This window comes from Cetorhinus maximus, unplaced genomic scaffold, assembly GCF_964194155.1.
Source record: "Cetorhinus maximus unplaced genomic scaffold, sCetMax3.hap1.1 HAP1_SCAFFOLD_1302, whole genome shotgun sequence".
Taxonomy (NCBI): Eukaryota; Metazoa; Chordata; class Chondrichthyes; order Lamniformes; family Cetorhinidae; genus Cetorhinus; species Cetorhinus maximus.
This window is the reverse complement of record NW_027597243.1, coordinates 37,502-52,414: the sequence shown is the minus strand read 5'-3', so window position 1 is coordinate 52,414 and position 14,913 is coordinate 37,502. Positions and strand designations below refer to the sequence as shown.

The following is a 14,913-nucleotide window of genomic DNA, read 5'->3' as shown; positions in this document are numbered from 1 at the left end:
CTCCCGTGCTGTACCTGTCCTGGGAGTGTTTCATGGGGACAGTGTAGAGCGAGCTTTACCCTGTATCTAACCCTGTGTGGTATCTGTCATGGGAGTGTTTGATGGGGACAGTGTAGAGGGAGCTTTACTCTGTATCTAACCCCGTGCTGTAGCTGTCCTGGGAGTGTTTGATGGGGACAGTGTAGAGGGAGCTTTACTCTGTATCTAACCCCGTGCTGTAGTTGTCCTTGGAGTGTTTGATGGGAACAGTGTAGAGGAAGCTTTACTCTGTATCTAACCCCGTGCTGTACCTGTCCTGGGTGTGTTTGATGGGGACAGTGTAGAGGGAGCTTTACTCTGTATCTAACCCCATGCTGTACCCCCACTGAGAACATCTGATGAGATAGTGTCGAGGGAGTTTTACTCTGTCGCTAACCCCGTGCTGTACCTGTCCTGGGAGTGTTTGATGGGGACAGTGTAGAGGGAGCTTTACTCTGTATCTAACCCCGTGCTGTACCTGTCCTGGGAGTGTTTGATGGGGACAGTGTAGAGAGAGCTTTACTCTGTATCTAACCCCGTGCTGTACCTGTCCTGGGAGTGTTTGATGTGGACAGTGTAGAGGGAGCTTTACTCTGTATCTTACTCCCGTGCTGTACCTGTCCTGGGAGCGTTTGATGGGGACAGTGTAGTGGGAGCTTTACTCTGTATCTAACTCCCGTGCTGTACCTGTCCTGGGAGTGTTTGATGTGGACAGTGTAGAGTGAGCTTTACTCTGTATCTAACCCCGTGCTGTACCTGTCCTGGGAGTGTTTGATGGGGACAGTGTAGAGGGAGCTTTACTCTGTATCTAACGCCGTGCTGTACTCCCACTGAGAGCATCTGATGAGATAGTGTAGAGGGAGCTTTACCCTGTATCTAACCCTGTGTTGTATCTGTCCTGGGACTGTTTGATGGGGACAGTGTAGAGGGTGCTTTACTCTGTATCTAACCCCGTGCTGTACCTGTCCTGGGAGTGTTTGATGGGGACAGTGTAGACAGAGCTTTACTCTGTATCTAACCCCGTGCTGTACCTGTCCTGGGTGTATTTGCTGGGGACAGTGTAGAGGGAGCTTTACTCTGTATCTAACCCCGTGCTGTACCTGCCCTGGGAGTGTTTGATGGGGACAGTGTAGAGGGAGCTTTACTCTGTATCTAACCCCGTGCTGTACCTGTCCTGGGAGTGTTTGATGGGGACAGTGTAGAGGGAGCTTTACCCTGTATCTAACCCTGTGTGGTGTCTGTCCAGGGCGTGTTTGATGGGGACAGTGTAGAGGGAACTTTACTCTGCATCTAACCCCGTGCTGTACCTGTCCTGGGAGTGTTTGATGGGGACAGTGTAGAGGGAGCTTTACTCTGCATCTAACCCCATGCTGTTCCCCCACTGAGAACATCTGATGAGATAGTGTAGAGGGAGCTTTACTCTGTATCTTACTCCCGTGCTGTACCTGTCCTGGGAGTGTTTGATGGGGACAGTGTGGAGGGAGCTTTACGCTGTATCTAACCCCGTGTTGTACCTGTCCTGGGAGAGTTTAAAGGGACAATGTAGAGGGAGCTTTACTCTGTATCTAACCCCGAGCTGTACCTGTCCTGGGATTGTTTGATGGGGACAGTGTAGACGGAGCTTTACTCTGTATCTAACCCCGTGCTATATCTGTCCTGGAAGTGTTTGATGGGGCCAGTGTAAAGGGAGCTTTACTCTGTGTTTAACCCCACGCTGTACCTGTCCTTGGAGTGTTTGATGGGGACAGTGTAGAGGGAGCTTTACTCTGTATCTAACCCCATGCTGTACCTGTCCTGGGTGTATTTGCTGGGGACAGTGTAGAGGGAGCTTTACTCTGTATCTAACCCCGTGCTGTACCTGTCCTGGGAGTGTTTGATGGGGACAGTGTAGACAGAGCTTTACTCTGTATTTAACCCCGTGCTGTACCTGTCCTGGGTGTATTTGCTGGGGACAGTGTAGAGGGAGCTTTACTCTGTATCTAACCCCGTGCTGTACCTGCCCTGGGAGTGTTTGATGGGGACAGTGTAGAGGGAGCTTTACTCTGTATCTAACCCCGTGCTGTACCTGTCCTGGGAGTGTTTGATGGGGACAGTGTAGAGGGAGCTTTACCCTGTATCTAACCCTGTGTGGTATCTGTCCAGGGCGTGTTTGATGGGGACAGTGTAGAGGGAACTTTACTCTGCATCTAACCCCGTGCTGTACCTGTCCTGGGAGTGTTTGATGGGGACAGTGTAGAGGGAGCTTTACTCTGCATCTAACCCCATGCTGTTCCCCCACTGAGAACATCTGATGAGATAGTGTAGAGGGAGCTTTACTCTGTATCTTACTCCCGTGCTGTACCTGTCCTGGGAGTGTTTGATGGGGACAGTGTGGAGGGAGCTTTACGCTGTATCTAACCCCGTGTTGTACCTGTCCTGGGAGAGTTTAAAGGGACAATGTAGAGGGAGCTTTACTCTGTATCTAACCCCGAGCTGTACCTGTCCTGGGATTGTTTGATGGGGACAGTGTAGACGGAGCTTTACTCTGTATCTAACCCCGTGCTATATCTGTCCTGGAAGTGTTTGATGGGGCCAGTGTAAAGGGAGCTTTACTCTGTGTTTAACCCCACGCTGTACCTGTCCTTGGAGTGTTTGATGGGGACAGTGTAGAGGGAGCTTTACTCTGTATCTAACCCCATGCTGTACCTGTCCTGGGAGTGTTTGATGGGGACAGTGTAGAGAGAGCTTTACTCTATATCGAACCCCATGCTGTACCTGTCCTGGGAGTGTTTGATGTGGACAGTGTAGAGGGAGCTTTACTCTGTATCTAACTCCCGTGCTGTACCTGTCCTGGGAGCATTTGATGGGGACAGTGTAGAGGGAGCTTTACTCTGTATCTAACTCCCGTGCTGTACCTGTCATGGGGGTGTTTGATGGGTACAGTGTAGAGGGAGCTTTACTCTGTATCTAACCCCGTGCTGTACCTGCCCTGGGAGTGTTTGATGGGGACAGTGTAGATGGCGCTTTACTCTGTATCTAACCCCGTGCTGTACCTGTCCTGGGAGTGTTTGATGGGGACAGTGTAGAGAGAGCTTTACTCTGTATCGAACCCCTTGCTGTACCTGTCCTGGGAGTTTTTGATGGGGACAGTGTAGAGGGAGCTTTACTCTGTATCTAACTCCCGTGCTGTACCTGTGTTGGGAGCATTTGATGGGGACAGTGCAGAGGGAGCTTTACTCTGTATCTAACTCCCGTGCTGTACCTGTCCTGGAAGCATTTGATGGGGACAGTGTAGAGGGAGCTTTACTCTGTATCTATCTCCCGTGCTGTACCTGTCATGGGAGTGTTTGATGGGTACAGTGTAGAGGGAGCTTTACTCTGTATCTAACCCCGTGCTGTACCTGTCCTGGGAGTGTTTGATGGGGACAGTGTAGAGGGAGCTTTACTCTGTATCTAACCCCGTGCTGTCGTTGTCCTGGGAGTGTTTGTTGGGGACAGTGTAGAGGGAACTTTACTCTGTATCTAACCCCGTGCTGTACCTGTCCTGGGAGTGTTTGATGGGTACAGTGTAAAGGGAGCTTTACTCTGTATCTAACCCCATGCTGTACCCCCACTGAGAACATCTGATGAGATAGTGTAGAGGGAGCTTTACTCTGTATCTAACCCCGTGCTGTACCTGTCCTGGGAGTGTTTGATGGGGACAGTGTAGAGGGAGCTTTACTCTGTATCTAACCCCGTGCTGTACCTGTCCTGGGAGTGTTTGATGGGGAAAGTGCAGAGAGAGCTTTACTCTGTATCTAACCCCGTGCTGTACCTGTCCTGGGAGTGTTTGATGGGGACATTGTAGAGGGAGCTTTACTCTGTATCTTACTCCCGTGCTGTACCTGTCCTGGGAGCGTTTGATGGGGACAGTGTAGAGGGAGCTTTACTCTGTATCTAACTCCCGTGCTGAACCTGTCCTGGGAGTGTTTGATGGGGACAGTGTAGAGGGAACTTTACTCTGTATCTAACCCCATGCTGTACCTGCCCTGGGAGTGTTTGATGGGGACAGTGTAGAGGGAGCTTTACTCTGTATCTAACCCCGTGCTGTACCCCCACTGAGAACATCTGATGAGATAGTGTAGAGGGAGGTTTACTCTGTATCTAACTCCCGTGCTGTACCTGTCCTGGGTGTGTTTGATGGAGACAGTGTACAGGGAGGTTTACTCTGTATCTAACCCCGTGCTGTACCTGTCCTGGGAGTGTTTGATGGGGACAGTGTAGAGGGTGCTTTACTCTGTATCTAACCCCGTGCTGTACCTCTCCTGGGAGTGTTTGATGGGGACAGTGTGGAGGGAGCTTTACTCTATATCTAACCCCGTTCTGTACCTGTCCTGGGAGAGTTTGATGGGGACAATGTAGAGGGAGCTTTACTCTGTATCTAACCCCGAGCTGTACCTGTCCTGGGAGTGTTTGATGGGGACAGTGTAGAGGGAGCTTTACTCTTTATCTAACCCAGTGCTGTACCTGTCCTGGGAGTGTTTGATGTGGACAGTGTAAAGGGAGCTTTACTCTGTATTTAACTCCCGTGCTGTACCTGTCCTGGGAGCATTTGATGGGGACAGTGTAGAGGGAGCTTTACTCTGTATCTAACTCCCGTGCTGTACCTGTCATGGGAGTGTTTGATGGGTACAGTGTAGAGGGAGCTTTACTCTGTATCTTACCCCGTGCTGTACCTGTCCTGGGAGTGTTTGATGGGGACAGTGTAGAGGGAGCTTTACTCTGTATCTAACCCCGTGCTGTACCCGTCCTGGGAGTGTTTGATGGGGACAGTGTAGACAGAGCTTTACTCTGTATCGAACCCCGTGCTGTACCTGTCCTAGGAGTGTTTGATGGGGACAGTGTAGAGGGAGCTTTATTCTGTATCTAACTCCCGTGCTGTACCTGTCCTGGGAGCATTTGATGGGGACAGTGTAGAGGGAGCTTTACTCTGTATCTAACTCCCGTGCTGTACCTGTCATGGGAGTCTTTGATGTGGATAGTGTAGAGGGAGCTTTACTATGTATCTAACCCCGTGCTGTACCTGCCGTGGGAGTGTTTGATGGGGACAGTGTTGAGGGAGCTTTACTCTGTATCTAACCCCGTGCTGTACCTGTCCTGGGTGTGTTTGATGGGGACAGTGTAGAGGGAGCTTTACTCTGTATTTAACCCCGTGCTGTACCTGTCCTGGGAGTGTTTGATGGGGACAGTGTAGACGGAGCTTTACTCTGTATCTAACTCCCGTGCTGTACCTGTCCTGGGAGTGTTTGATGGGGACAGGGTAGAGGGAGCTTTACTCTGTATCTAACCCCGTGCTGTACCTGTCCTGGGAGTGTTTGATGGGGAAAGGTAGAGGGAGCTTTACACTGTATCTATCCCCATGCTGTACCTGTCCTGGGTGTGTTTGATGGGGACAGGGTAGAGGGAGCTTTACTCTGTATCTAACGCCGTGCTGTACCTGTCCTGGGAGTGTTTGATGGGGACAGTGTAGAGGGAGCTTTTCTCTGTATCTAACCCCGTGCTGTACCTGTCCTGGGAGTGTTTGATGGCGACAGTGTAGAGGGAGCTTTACTCTGTATCTAACTCCCGTGCTGTACCTGTCCTGGGAGTGTTTGATGGGTTCAGGGTAGAGGGAGCTTTACTCTGTATCTAACCCCGTGCTGTACCTGTCCTGGGAGAGTTTGATGGGTACAGTGTAGAGGGAGCTTTACTCTGTATCTAACCCCGTGCTGTACCTGTCCTGGGAGTGTTTGATGGGGACAGGGTAGAGGGAGCTTTACTCTCTACCTATAGGAAGAGCTGTCATTATTTGTGGTGAACTCCCATGCCAATCTGTGTGATTTGTTCCTTCTCCTCCAGGTGTGTTGTTCAGCGACTTCTCCCTTACACGCAGTACGAGGATTCCAGTGTGCGGAGAGGAGGTGTTGTGGGCACGCTCCGCAATTGCTGCTTTGATCATTGTGAGTGCCTCACTTTGTTGACTGGAGCTGAGCGGCAGCCACCTGGGAGATGCAGCCGCTGAACGCTTGAACGTATCTGAGCTGCCTAACCTGCCTGGCACCCCTGATACCTTCTGGCCAGGCAGGCTGATGGCGTTATGATACAGGTCTGAATGGAAAACGTGCTCATGCGGGCTGAGTGACCAGGTCCTGTTCGTATGTGACCCCAGCCGCGCTGACCTTCCCGCTCTCCAGTGGGATCGCACGTGACAACTGACCTTTGTGGTGATCTGGTGCCTATGGAACTTCACAAATTTAAAATAGTCAGAGGCGATCTTATTGCAACCTACAAGATTCTGAAGAGGGTTTGATAGGGCGAGGGCTGAGAGATTGTTTCTCCTGGTGGGGGAATCCATAACATGGGGACAGAGCCTCAGGATAAGGGGCCGATCATTTAGGACTGAGATGAGGAGAAATTACTTCACTCAAAGGGCTGTGAATCTTTGGAATTCTCTGCCCCAGAGAGTTGTGGATGCTCCATCGTTGAATATATTTAAGGCTGGGAGAGGCAGATTTTTGGTCTCCCGGGGAATTAAGGGATACGGGAAGCGGGCAGGAAAATGGAGTTGAAGCCCAAGATCAGCCACAATGGTATTGAACAGCAGAGCAGGCTCGATGGGCTGAGTGGTCTACTCTTGCTCCTATTTCTTTATGTTCACCGTCCCATAAACCTCTTTAGACAAGGAGGGGGTTGAAGAGCAGGGTGTTGAGATCTAGAATCCATCCATAGGAGAATTTAAGGAACAGATGTTCCTGCATCTGGGGATGTTGGATCACTTAGGAAAAATATCTGGAAATCCTGTTCCAATCAGGAATGAACTGCCCGAAAGAGAGCTGATTCGATAATGACTTTCAAAATGTAATTGGTTCATTTGTTAGAAAGGAGATATTTGCAGGGCTCTGGTGAAAGAGCAGGGGCCTGGGACTATTTGGATTGCTCTTTCAAAGAGTCGACACACTGCCTAGGGATATTTCTGAGGGATGTGAGTAAGATACTGTGTATGTCTCTTCGTCATAGGAACTCCCAACACTCTACCACCCGATGCACAGTGGCAGCATTGTGTACCATCTACAAGATGCACTTCAGCAACTCGGCAAGGCTCCTTCGACAGCACCACCGCTACCTAGAAGGTCAAGGGCTGCAGGCAACTGGGAACACCACCGCCTGCAAGTTCCCCTCCAACTCACTCACCACCCTGACTTGGAAATATATCGCCGTTCCTTCACTGTTGCTGGGTCAAAATCTTGGAACTCCTTTCCTAACAGCACTGTGGGTGTACCTACACCACATGGACTGCAGCGGTTCAAGAAGGCAGCTCACCACCACCTTCTTGAGGGCAGTTAGGTACAGGCAATAAATGCTGGCCCAGCCAACAACACCCACATCCTGTGAAAGAATTTTTTTTAAACTCACTAGCCCACCCTCTCACTTTATCTTGTCATCATCGTGCATTACCTGAGAAAGACCATTACAGTCCAACTAGCTAGTCCAAAATTAAAAGCAAAAATAAATCCTGTACTAAGCGAGCACAGTCCTGAGAGTGCGCAGTATTCCAGGAGTGCTGCATTGTCAGCACTGCAGCCTTCCAGATGAGATATTTGCCTCTTAACGTTGAAGGGGCGTCATGGTGGATGAACCTTGCTGCTGGTAAAATGGGTCCTGTTTATTTGGGCAGAATTTGCCAGCTTCTTATAAGGAACCCCATTGCCTCCATCGGGCTGTTCAGTCATCCTCTCTTTATCTCCTCACTACAGCACATCACGAGTGGTTGCTTGGCAGCGAAGTTGACATCCTCCCATTCCTGCTGCTGCCATTGGCTGGTCCTGAGGAGTTGAGCGAGGATGAAATGGAAGGTGAGGAAGAATGAGGAATGTTGGGAAGGCACTGAGATCGGTGGGGTAAGGAGAGACGGAATGTGGGGAAGGCACTGGGATCAGTGGGGTAAGGAGAGACAGGGAATGTGGGGAAGGCACTGGGATCAGTGGGGTAAGGAGAGACAGGGAATGTGGGGAAGGCACTGGGATCAGTGGGGTAAGGAGAGACAGAATGTGGGATGATGGAGAATGTGGGGAAGGCACAGGGATCAGTGGGGTAAGGAGAGACAGGGAATGTGGGGAAGGCACTGGGATCAGTGGGGTAAGGAGAGACAGGGAATGTGGGGAAGGCACTGGGATCAGTGGGGTAAGGAGAGAGGGAATGTGGGGAAGGCACTGGGATCATTGGGGTAAGGAGAGACAGGGAATGTGGGGAAGGCACAGTGATCAGTGGGGTAAGGAGAGACAGGGAATGTGGGGAAGGCACAGTGATCAGTGGGGTAAGGAGAGACAGGGAATGTGGGGAAGGCACAGTGATCAGTGGGGTAAGGAGAGACAGGGAATGTGGGGAAGGCACTGGGATCATTGGGGTAAGGAGAGACAGGGAATGTGGGGAAGGCACAGTGATCAGTGGGGTAAGGAGAGACAGGGAATGTGGGGAAGGCACTGGGATCAGTGGGGTAAGGAGAGACAGGGAATGTGGGGAAGGCACTGGGATCAGTGGGGTAAGGAGAGACAGGGAATGTGGGGAAGGCACTGGGATCAGTGGGGTAAGGAGAGACAGGGAATGTGGGATGATGGAGAATGTGGGGAAGGCACAGGGATCAGTGGGGTAAGGAGAGACAGGGAATGTGGGATGATGGAGAATGTGGGGAAGGTACAGGGATCAGTGGGGAAAGGACAGCGGGTGGGGGGTGGGGCAGGGGAGGTTTTAAGATGGGTAGTACTGGAGGAAAGACACCACGGGGTTTTGTTTGCTGTCCAGATTAATCTTGAACTGATGAGGGGTTTGGGGTAAAGGAGATTGTAGCCTGTCAGCCCAGTGGTCCAATCAGATCTGGTGGTGGATGGTTAAAGCAGATACACTCGAGTCTGCACTTGAGGGATTGAAATGGGGGGTGCTAGTGGGAAGATTACCTACGATGGGAGAGATTGACAGAAGAGTATTAATGTTTGGTTATGTTAAAAATACACAGGAGATGGGCATTTTTTTTGATTAAAGACTATGAGCACAAATAAAGAGAGTCAGCTGCAACATTGCATTGGTGGTTAAGCAGAAACCGGTAATGCTGCTTCCTGTGATTAAACCTACTAACAAGGAAAGGATCTGGGCCTTGTTTCGTCCTTTGGCATCTGGCTTGGATCCATACACCGAAAGGCAATAAAGGTGTACCAGACCGAATGGTTATCCAGACTGACAGTTACAGAGTTACAGTGAGTGGAGGATTAGGGAGCTGGGGATTAGAAAGTGCAGTTGTAAGAGATTTGGGACAGAGATTATTCCAGAGGCGTACATTGAAGGGAGTGGAATTCGGAAAGGGGAGCAGGTGAACGTGGATAGTGAAGGATACAAGGAAACGGTTAGAGGTGGTCAGGTCAGTGAGCAAGACAGTCGGAGTGGAGAAGCCGCAAGGGAAGGCAAGGTCGAGGATTGGGGAGGGAGGGGGTAGGGGGTGTGGGTAAGAGTTTATTCAGCGGGCAAGGCTTAGTGTAGGCAGAAGGTCAATTAATTTGGGGGATGGTGGGGGGGGATGCAAGAGAAGGGAAGATAAAGATTAAATTAACTGAGAATGAGGAGTTTCCCTAAACTGATAGAGGGAAGGTAGAGTGAGGGATATCTATGTGAGATACACAGGAGGGAAGGTTGGGGAACTAGGGCTTGTGAAGGAGTAACAAGAGAGGGGTGGGACAAGGTGAAAGAAAATGTAGTGTAAGGTTCAGGAGAGTTTAGATCAGTGTTCAGGATATCAACTGTCAGTGATGGACCTTCAGAGGAGACAGATGGTGGGAAAGGTGAGAGGGTGACACAGCTCAATTGGCACCATTTGAACAGTCCTTAATTCTCTTCTTGGAATAGATTGCGTTATCAATTGTTTAATGATAGCTGACGTCTCCCTCCTGATCTGAAGCTTTAGTTTTTCTCTCTCTGTTCCCATGTAGGGCTGCCTGTGGACCTCCAGTATCTCCCTGAGGACAAGCAGCGTGAGAAGGACCCAGACATCCGCAAAATGCTTCTTGAGGCCATCAACCTAGTACGTGCCTGCTGGGCAATGCAAATAGAAAGGCTTTCTAATGGGACAGTGTAGAGGGAGCTTTACTCTGTATCTAACCCTGTGCTGTACCTGTCCTGGGAGTGTTTGATGGGGACAGTGTAGAGGGAGCTTTACTCTGTATCTAACCCCATGCTGTACCTGTCCTGGGAGTGTTTGATGGGGACAGTGTAGAGGGAGCTTTACTCTATATCTAACCCCATGCTGTACCTGTCCTGGGAGTGTTTGATGGGGACAGTGTAGAGGGAGCTTTACTCTATATCTAACCCCATGCTGTACCTGTCCTGGGAGTGTTTGATGGGGACAGTGTAGCGGGAGCTTTACTCTGTATCTAACCCTGTGCTGTACCTGTCCTGGGAGTGTTTGATGGGGACGGTGTAGAGGGAGCTTTACTCTGTATCTAACCCCGTGCTGTACCTGTCCTGGGAGTGTTTGATGGGGACGGTGTAGAGGGAGCTTTACTCTGTATCTAACCCCGTGCTGTACCTGCCCTGGGAGTGTTTGATGGGGACAGTGTAGAGGGAGCTTTACTCTGTATCTAACCCCGTGCTGTACCTGTCCCGGGAGTGTTTGATGGGGACAGTGTAGAGGGAGCTTTACTCTGTATCTAACCCTGTGCTGTCCCTGCCCTGGGAGCGTTTGATGCTGTGCCCAAATAGGCTGATAATCCACTCCTCTCAACTTTACAGTGTAATTAAAGTTTTATCTCCCAAAAAAATAGCTCCATTTGTTCCTTCATGTGATCGGAAAGTACACTGAGTGGTTTTGGAATGTCCCTGTCTCTCTGGATAAATCCCACTTACTCTCCTTTGTAGCTCACTGCCACGAGGGATGGGCGTAAGATGGTGAAGGAGAAGAATGCCTATGTGATCCTGCGAGAGTTCCACAAGTGGGAGAAGGAGCCCGATGTCAGTGCTGCATGTGAGAAGCTGATTGAGGTGGGAGTCCTGGAGAGCTTCACGAAGCATGTTCCCCTTCCTCCCCCTACTCCTTTTGTCCCCCCCCCCCCCCGTCCCCCTTCCTTTCTCCCTCCCTCCCTCCCTCCCCTCTCTTGGTGGTGCCGACTGGAATAGGGATGAGAGAAGAAGCCTAAGAGGGGACTTGATAGAGATGTTCAAAATCATGAGAGGGCTGGACAGAGCTGTTCCCACCCATAAAAGGATCAAGAACGAGAAGGCACAGATTTAAAGTGATTTGCAAAAGAAGCAAGTGAGAAAAAACTTGTTCACACGAGTGGTTCGGGTCTGGAATGCACTGGCTGGAAGTGTGGTGGAGGCAGGTTCAATCGAGGCATTGAAGATGGCATTAGATGATTATTTGAATAGAAACAACGTGCAAGGATACAGGGAAAAGGCAGGGCAAAGGCACTAGGTCGTAATGCTCATTTGGAGAGCCAGTGCAGACACGATGGGCCGAATGGTCTCCTGTGCAGTTAAAATTCTGTGATCCTGTGATACCCTTCCCAACGAAGTTCCTGCTCTGGAGATTTCGCGCAAGCTGCTGTTCTCTCGTCTGTGGCTTGGTATGTCGCACTCTTGCCTCAGAGTCAGAAGGCCATGGGTGAGAGTCCCCTCTCCACTTTGGAGAGGAGTTCTCCCGGTGTCCTGACCAACACGCATCCCTCAGTCAATCTCATTAACGGCTGTTCTGGTCATTGGTCATATTGTTGTTTGTGGGATCTTGCTGTGCAGGAATTGGCTGCCACACTCCCTGCGTTACAGCAGTGACTATGCTTCAATTGAAACGTGGAAAATTCTTAAGGGGCTTGACAATGTAGCTACTGGGAAAATGGGAATCCGGAGCACAGCGGCACGGTTTCAGGATAAGGGATCGATCATTTGGGACGGAGATGAGGCAAAATCTTTACACTCAAAAGGTTGTGAATTTTTGGAATTCTCCACAACATGGGGTTGTGGATGTTCCATTGTTGAGTCCATTCAAGACAGAGATCGATGGATCTTTGAACTTTAATGGACAGGGAGATAATACGAGAAGGTGGAGTTAAGGTAGATACTTTAGCTGTGATCTTGTTAAATGGTGGAGCAGGTTCGAAGGGCTGAACAGCCACCTCCAGCTCCTATTTTCTTTCTGTATTTCATGGGATATGGGCATCGCTGGCAAGGCCAGCATTTGATGCCCATCCCCGATTGCCCTTCAGCTGAGTGTCTTGCTCGGCCATTTCAGAGGGGCAGTTAAGAGTCAGCCCCGTTGCTGTGGGTCCGGAGTCACATGTAGGTCAGACCAGGTAAGGGTGGCAGATTTCCTTCCCTAAAGGGGGTAGAAACATGCTCTGGGAGGCTTCTTAGTCAAACCAAACAAAATATATTTACACGGGAGCTTCCGTGGCTGCTTGTGCCCCTCATACAGACATTTTCGCCGAGGAAACCCCTCCCCAGAATTTATTCCCCCGCGCTACCCACATATCGGTCGAACAAATCACTGACCTCCCCCCCCCACCCCAGCTCAGGTGAACTAGTCTTAAAGTGACAGTCATCACATCCCTTCCCCCACCTTAACTCCCTTGTACATCTTTTCAGTTAACAGTTGCTTTATTTTTTGAATTCTAGAAACAATTACCTATCTAGTTATAAATTAAGCCTTTGGGGTGGTTTTTGAATTTGTGCCGAGTGGATTAGTTAGGATGTGACAGGCTGTGAGGCCTCCACTGGATCGACACTTTCCGGAAATGTTCTAACAGTATACCCCCGGAGGCCTGTCTTGGTCAACCCAGTCCAAGTCGGTTCTCTGCCCTCTTAAGTTGTTTCGTTGTCTTTTATACATTTAGCCCCTGTCCTTTCGAGATTGGGGATGTGTTCTTGGTCACATAGGCTCACTATCTATTACAATAGGTGCCAAGTGTTTCAGACCAGCTGTCCCGGTTATCTGTGTATCTCAGATTCCAGTGACTGACACCTCGATATCGATACCTTCAGCTCTGAGGAAGGGTCATACAGACTCCAACATTAACTCTGTTCCTCTCTCCACAGATGTGGTCAGACCTGCTGAGTTTTTCCAGCATTTTCAGCTTTTATTGCCATAACATTCACGTCCACAAGTGCCAGGCGGTGACCATCTCCTACAAGGATCTACCCATCTCCCCTTGACATTCAATGGCATTGCCATCGCTGAATCGTATGAACATACATACGAATCAGGAGCAGGAGGAGGCCACTCGGCCCCTCGAGCCTGCCCCGCCATTCAATAGGATCGTGGCTGATCTGATTGTAACCTCAACCCCACATTCCCGCCTACCCCCGATAACCTTTCACCCCCTTGTTTATCAAGAATCTGTCCAGCTCTGCCTTAAAAATATTCAAAGACTCTGCTTCCACCGCCTTTTCAGGAAAAGAGTTCCAGAGACTCTCAACTCTCTGAGAGAAAAAAATTCTCCCCATCTCTATTTTAAATGGGCGAGCCCTTATTTTTAAACAATGACCCCAGTTCCAGATTTTCCCACAAGAGGAAACATCCTCTCCACATCCACCCTGTCAAGTCCCTTCAGGATCTCATATGTTTCAACGAAGTTGCCTCTTACTCTTCTAAACTCCAGTGGATACAAGCCCACCCTTTCCAAGAAAACCCGTCCATTCCTGTCATTAGTCTAGTAAACCTTCTCCGAACTGCTAATGCATTTACATCTTTCCTTAATTGAGGAGACCAATACTGTACATCGTACTCCAGATGTACAGGGCATTGGTGAGACCACAACTGAAACATAACCTCCCTACTTTTGTATTCAATTCCCCTCACAATAAACAATAACATTCTATTAACTCTCTTAATCACTTGCTGTACCTACATACTAGCCTTTTGTGATTCATGCACGAGGACACCCAGATCCTGCTGAATCTCAGAGCTCTGCAATCTCTCACCATTTACATAATCTGCATCCTTTATATTCTTCCTGCTAAAATGCAGAATTTCACATTTGCCCACATGATATACTCCATTTCCCAGACCTTTTCCCACTCGGTTAACCTTTCTCTGTCCATTTGTTGCCTCCTTACGTCCTCTTCACAACTTACTTTCCTACCTATCTTTGTCATCAGCAAATTTAGCAGCTTTACCTTTGGTCCCTACATCCAAATCGTTTATATAAATTGTAAAAAACTGAGGTCCCAGCACTGATCCCTGTGACACACCACTCATTACAGCTTGTCAACGAGAAAAAGACCCGTTTTTGCCTACCTTCTGCTTCCTGTTAGCTAGCCAATGGCCTATCCATGCCAATATGTTACCCCCTACACCATAAGCTTTTTTTTTGCAGTAACCTTTGATGTGACACTTTATCAAAAGCCTAAGTACAGTATATCCACCGGTTCCCCTTTATCCAGCACATGTGGATAAGGGCTCACATTCAAAGACTCCAATAAATTAGTCAAACATGATTTCCCTTTCACAAAACCATGTTGACTCTGCCTGATGACCTTGAACTTTTCTAGGTGCCCTGCTATAACATCTTTAATAATAGCTTTTAACCTTTTCCCTCTGACATATTATGCTAACTGGCCTGTAGTTTCTTGCTTTCAGTCTCCACCCCTCCTTATGAATAAACGAGTTACATTTGCTATTTTCCAATCTAATGAATCCCTTCCCGAATCTAGGAAATTTTGGAAAATTAAAACCAAGGTATCAACTCTCACTAGTCACTTCTTCTAAAACCCTGCTACCTAGGTGCGCTTTCACTTTGAGATCATTAATTAATTCTGTCAACATCCTGGGACTTAGCATTGATCAGAATTGAACTGGACTTAGCCATATACTGTGGCTACAAAGCTGGTCAGAGGCTGGGAATTCTGCAGAGAGTAACTCAC

General features: G+C 49.2%; 1 protein-coding gene across 1 annotated transcript in view; it reads left to right on the top strand.

The window, feature by feature from the left end:
- Positions 1-14,913, top strand: part of LOC144676029 (protein HGH1 homolog) — a 58,371-nt gene that overhangs the window by 39,391 nt on the left and 4,067 nt on the right. Inside the window, exons 2-5 of the mRNA XM_078536552.1 lie at positions 5,875-5,975; positions 7,770-7,868; positions 9,990-10,081; positions 10,915-11,037. Coding sequence (XP_078392678.1) covers positions 5,875-5,975; positions 7,770-7,868; positions 9,990-10,081; positions 10,915-11,037 — 415 coding nt within the window. The remainder of the gene's footprint in view (positions 1-5,874; positions 5,976-7,769; positions 7,869-9,989; positions 10,082-10,914; positions 11,038-14,913) is intronic.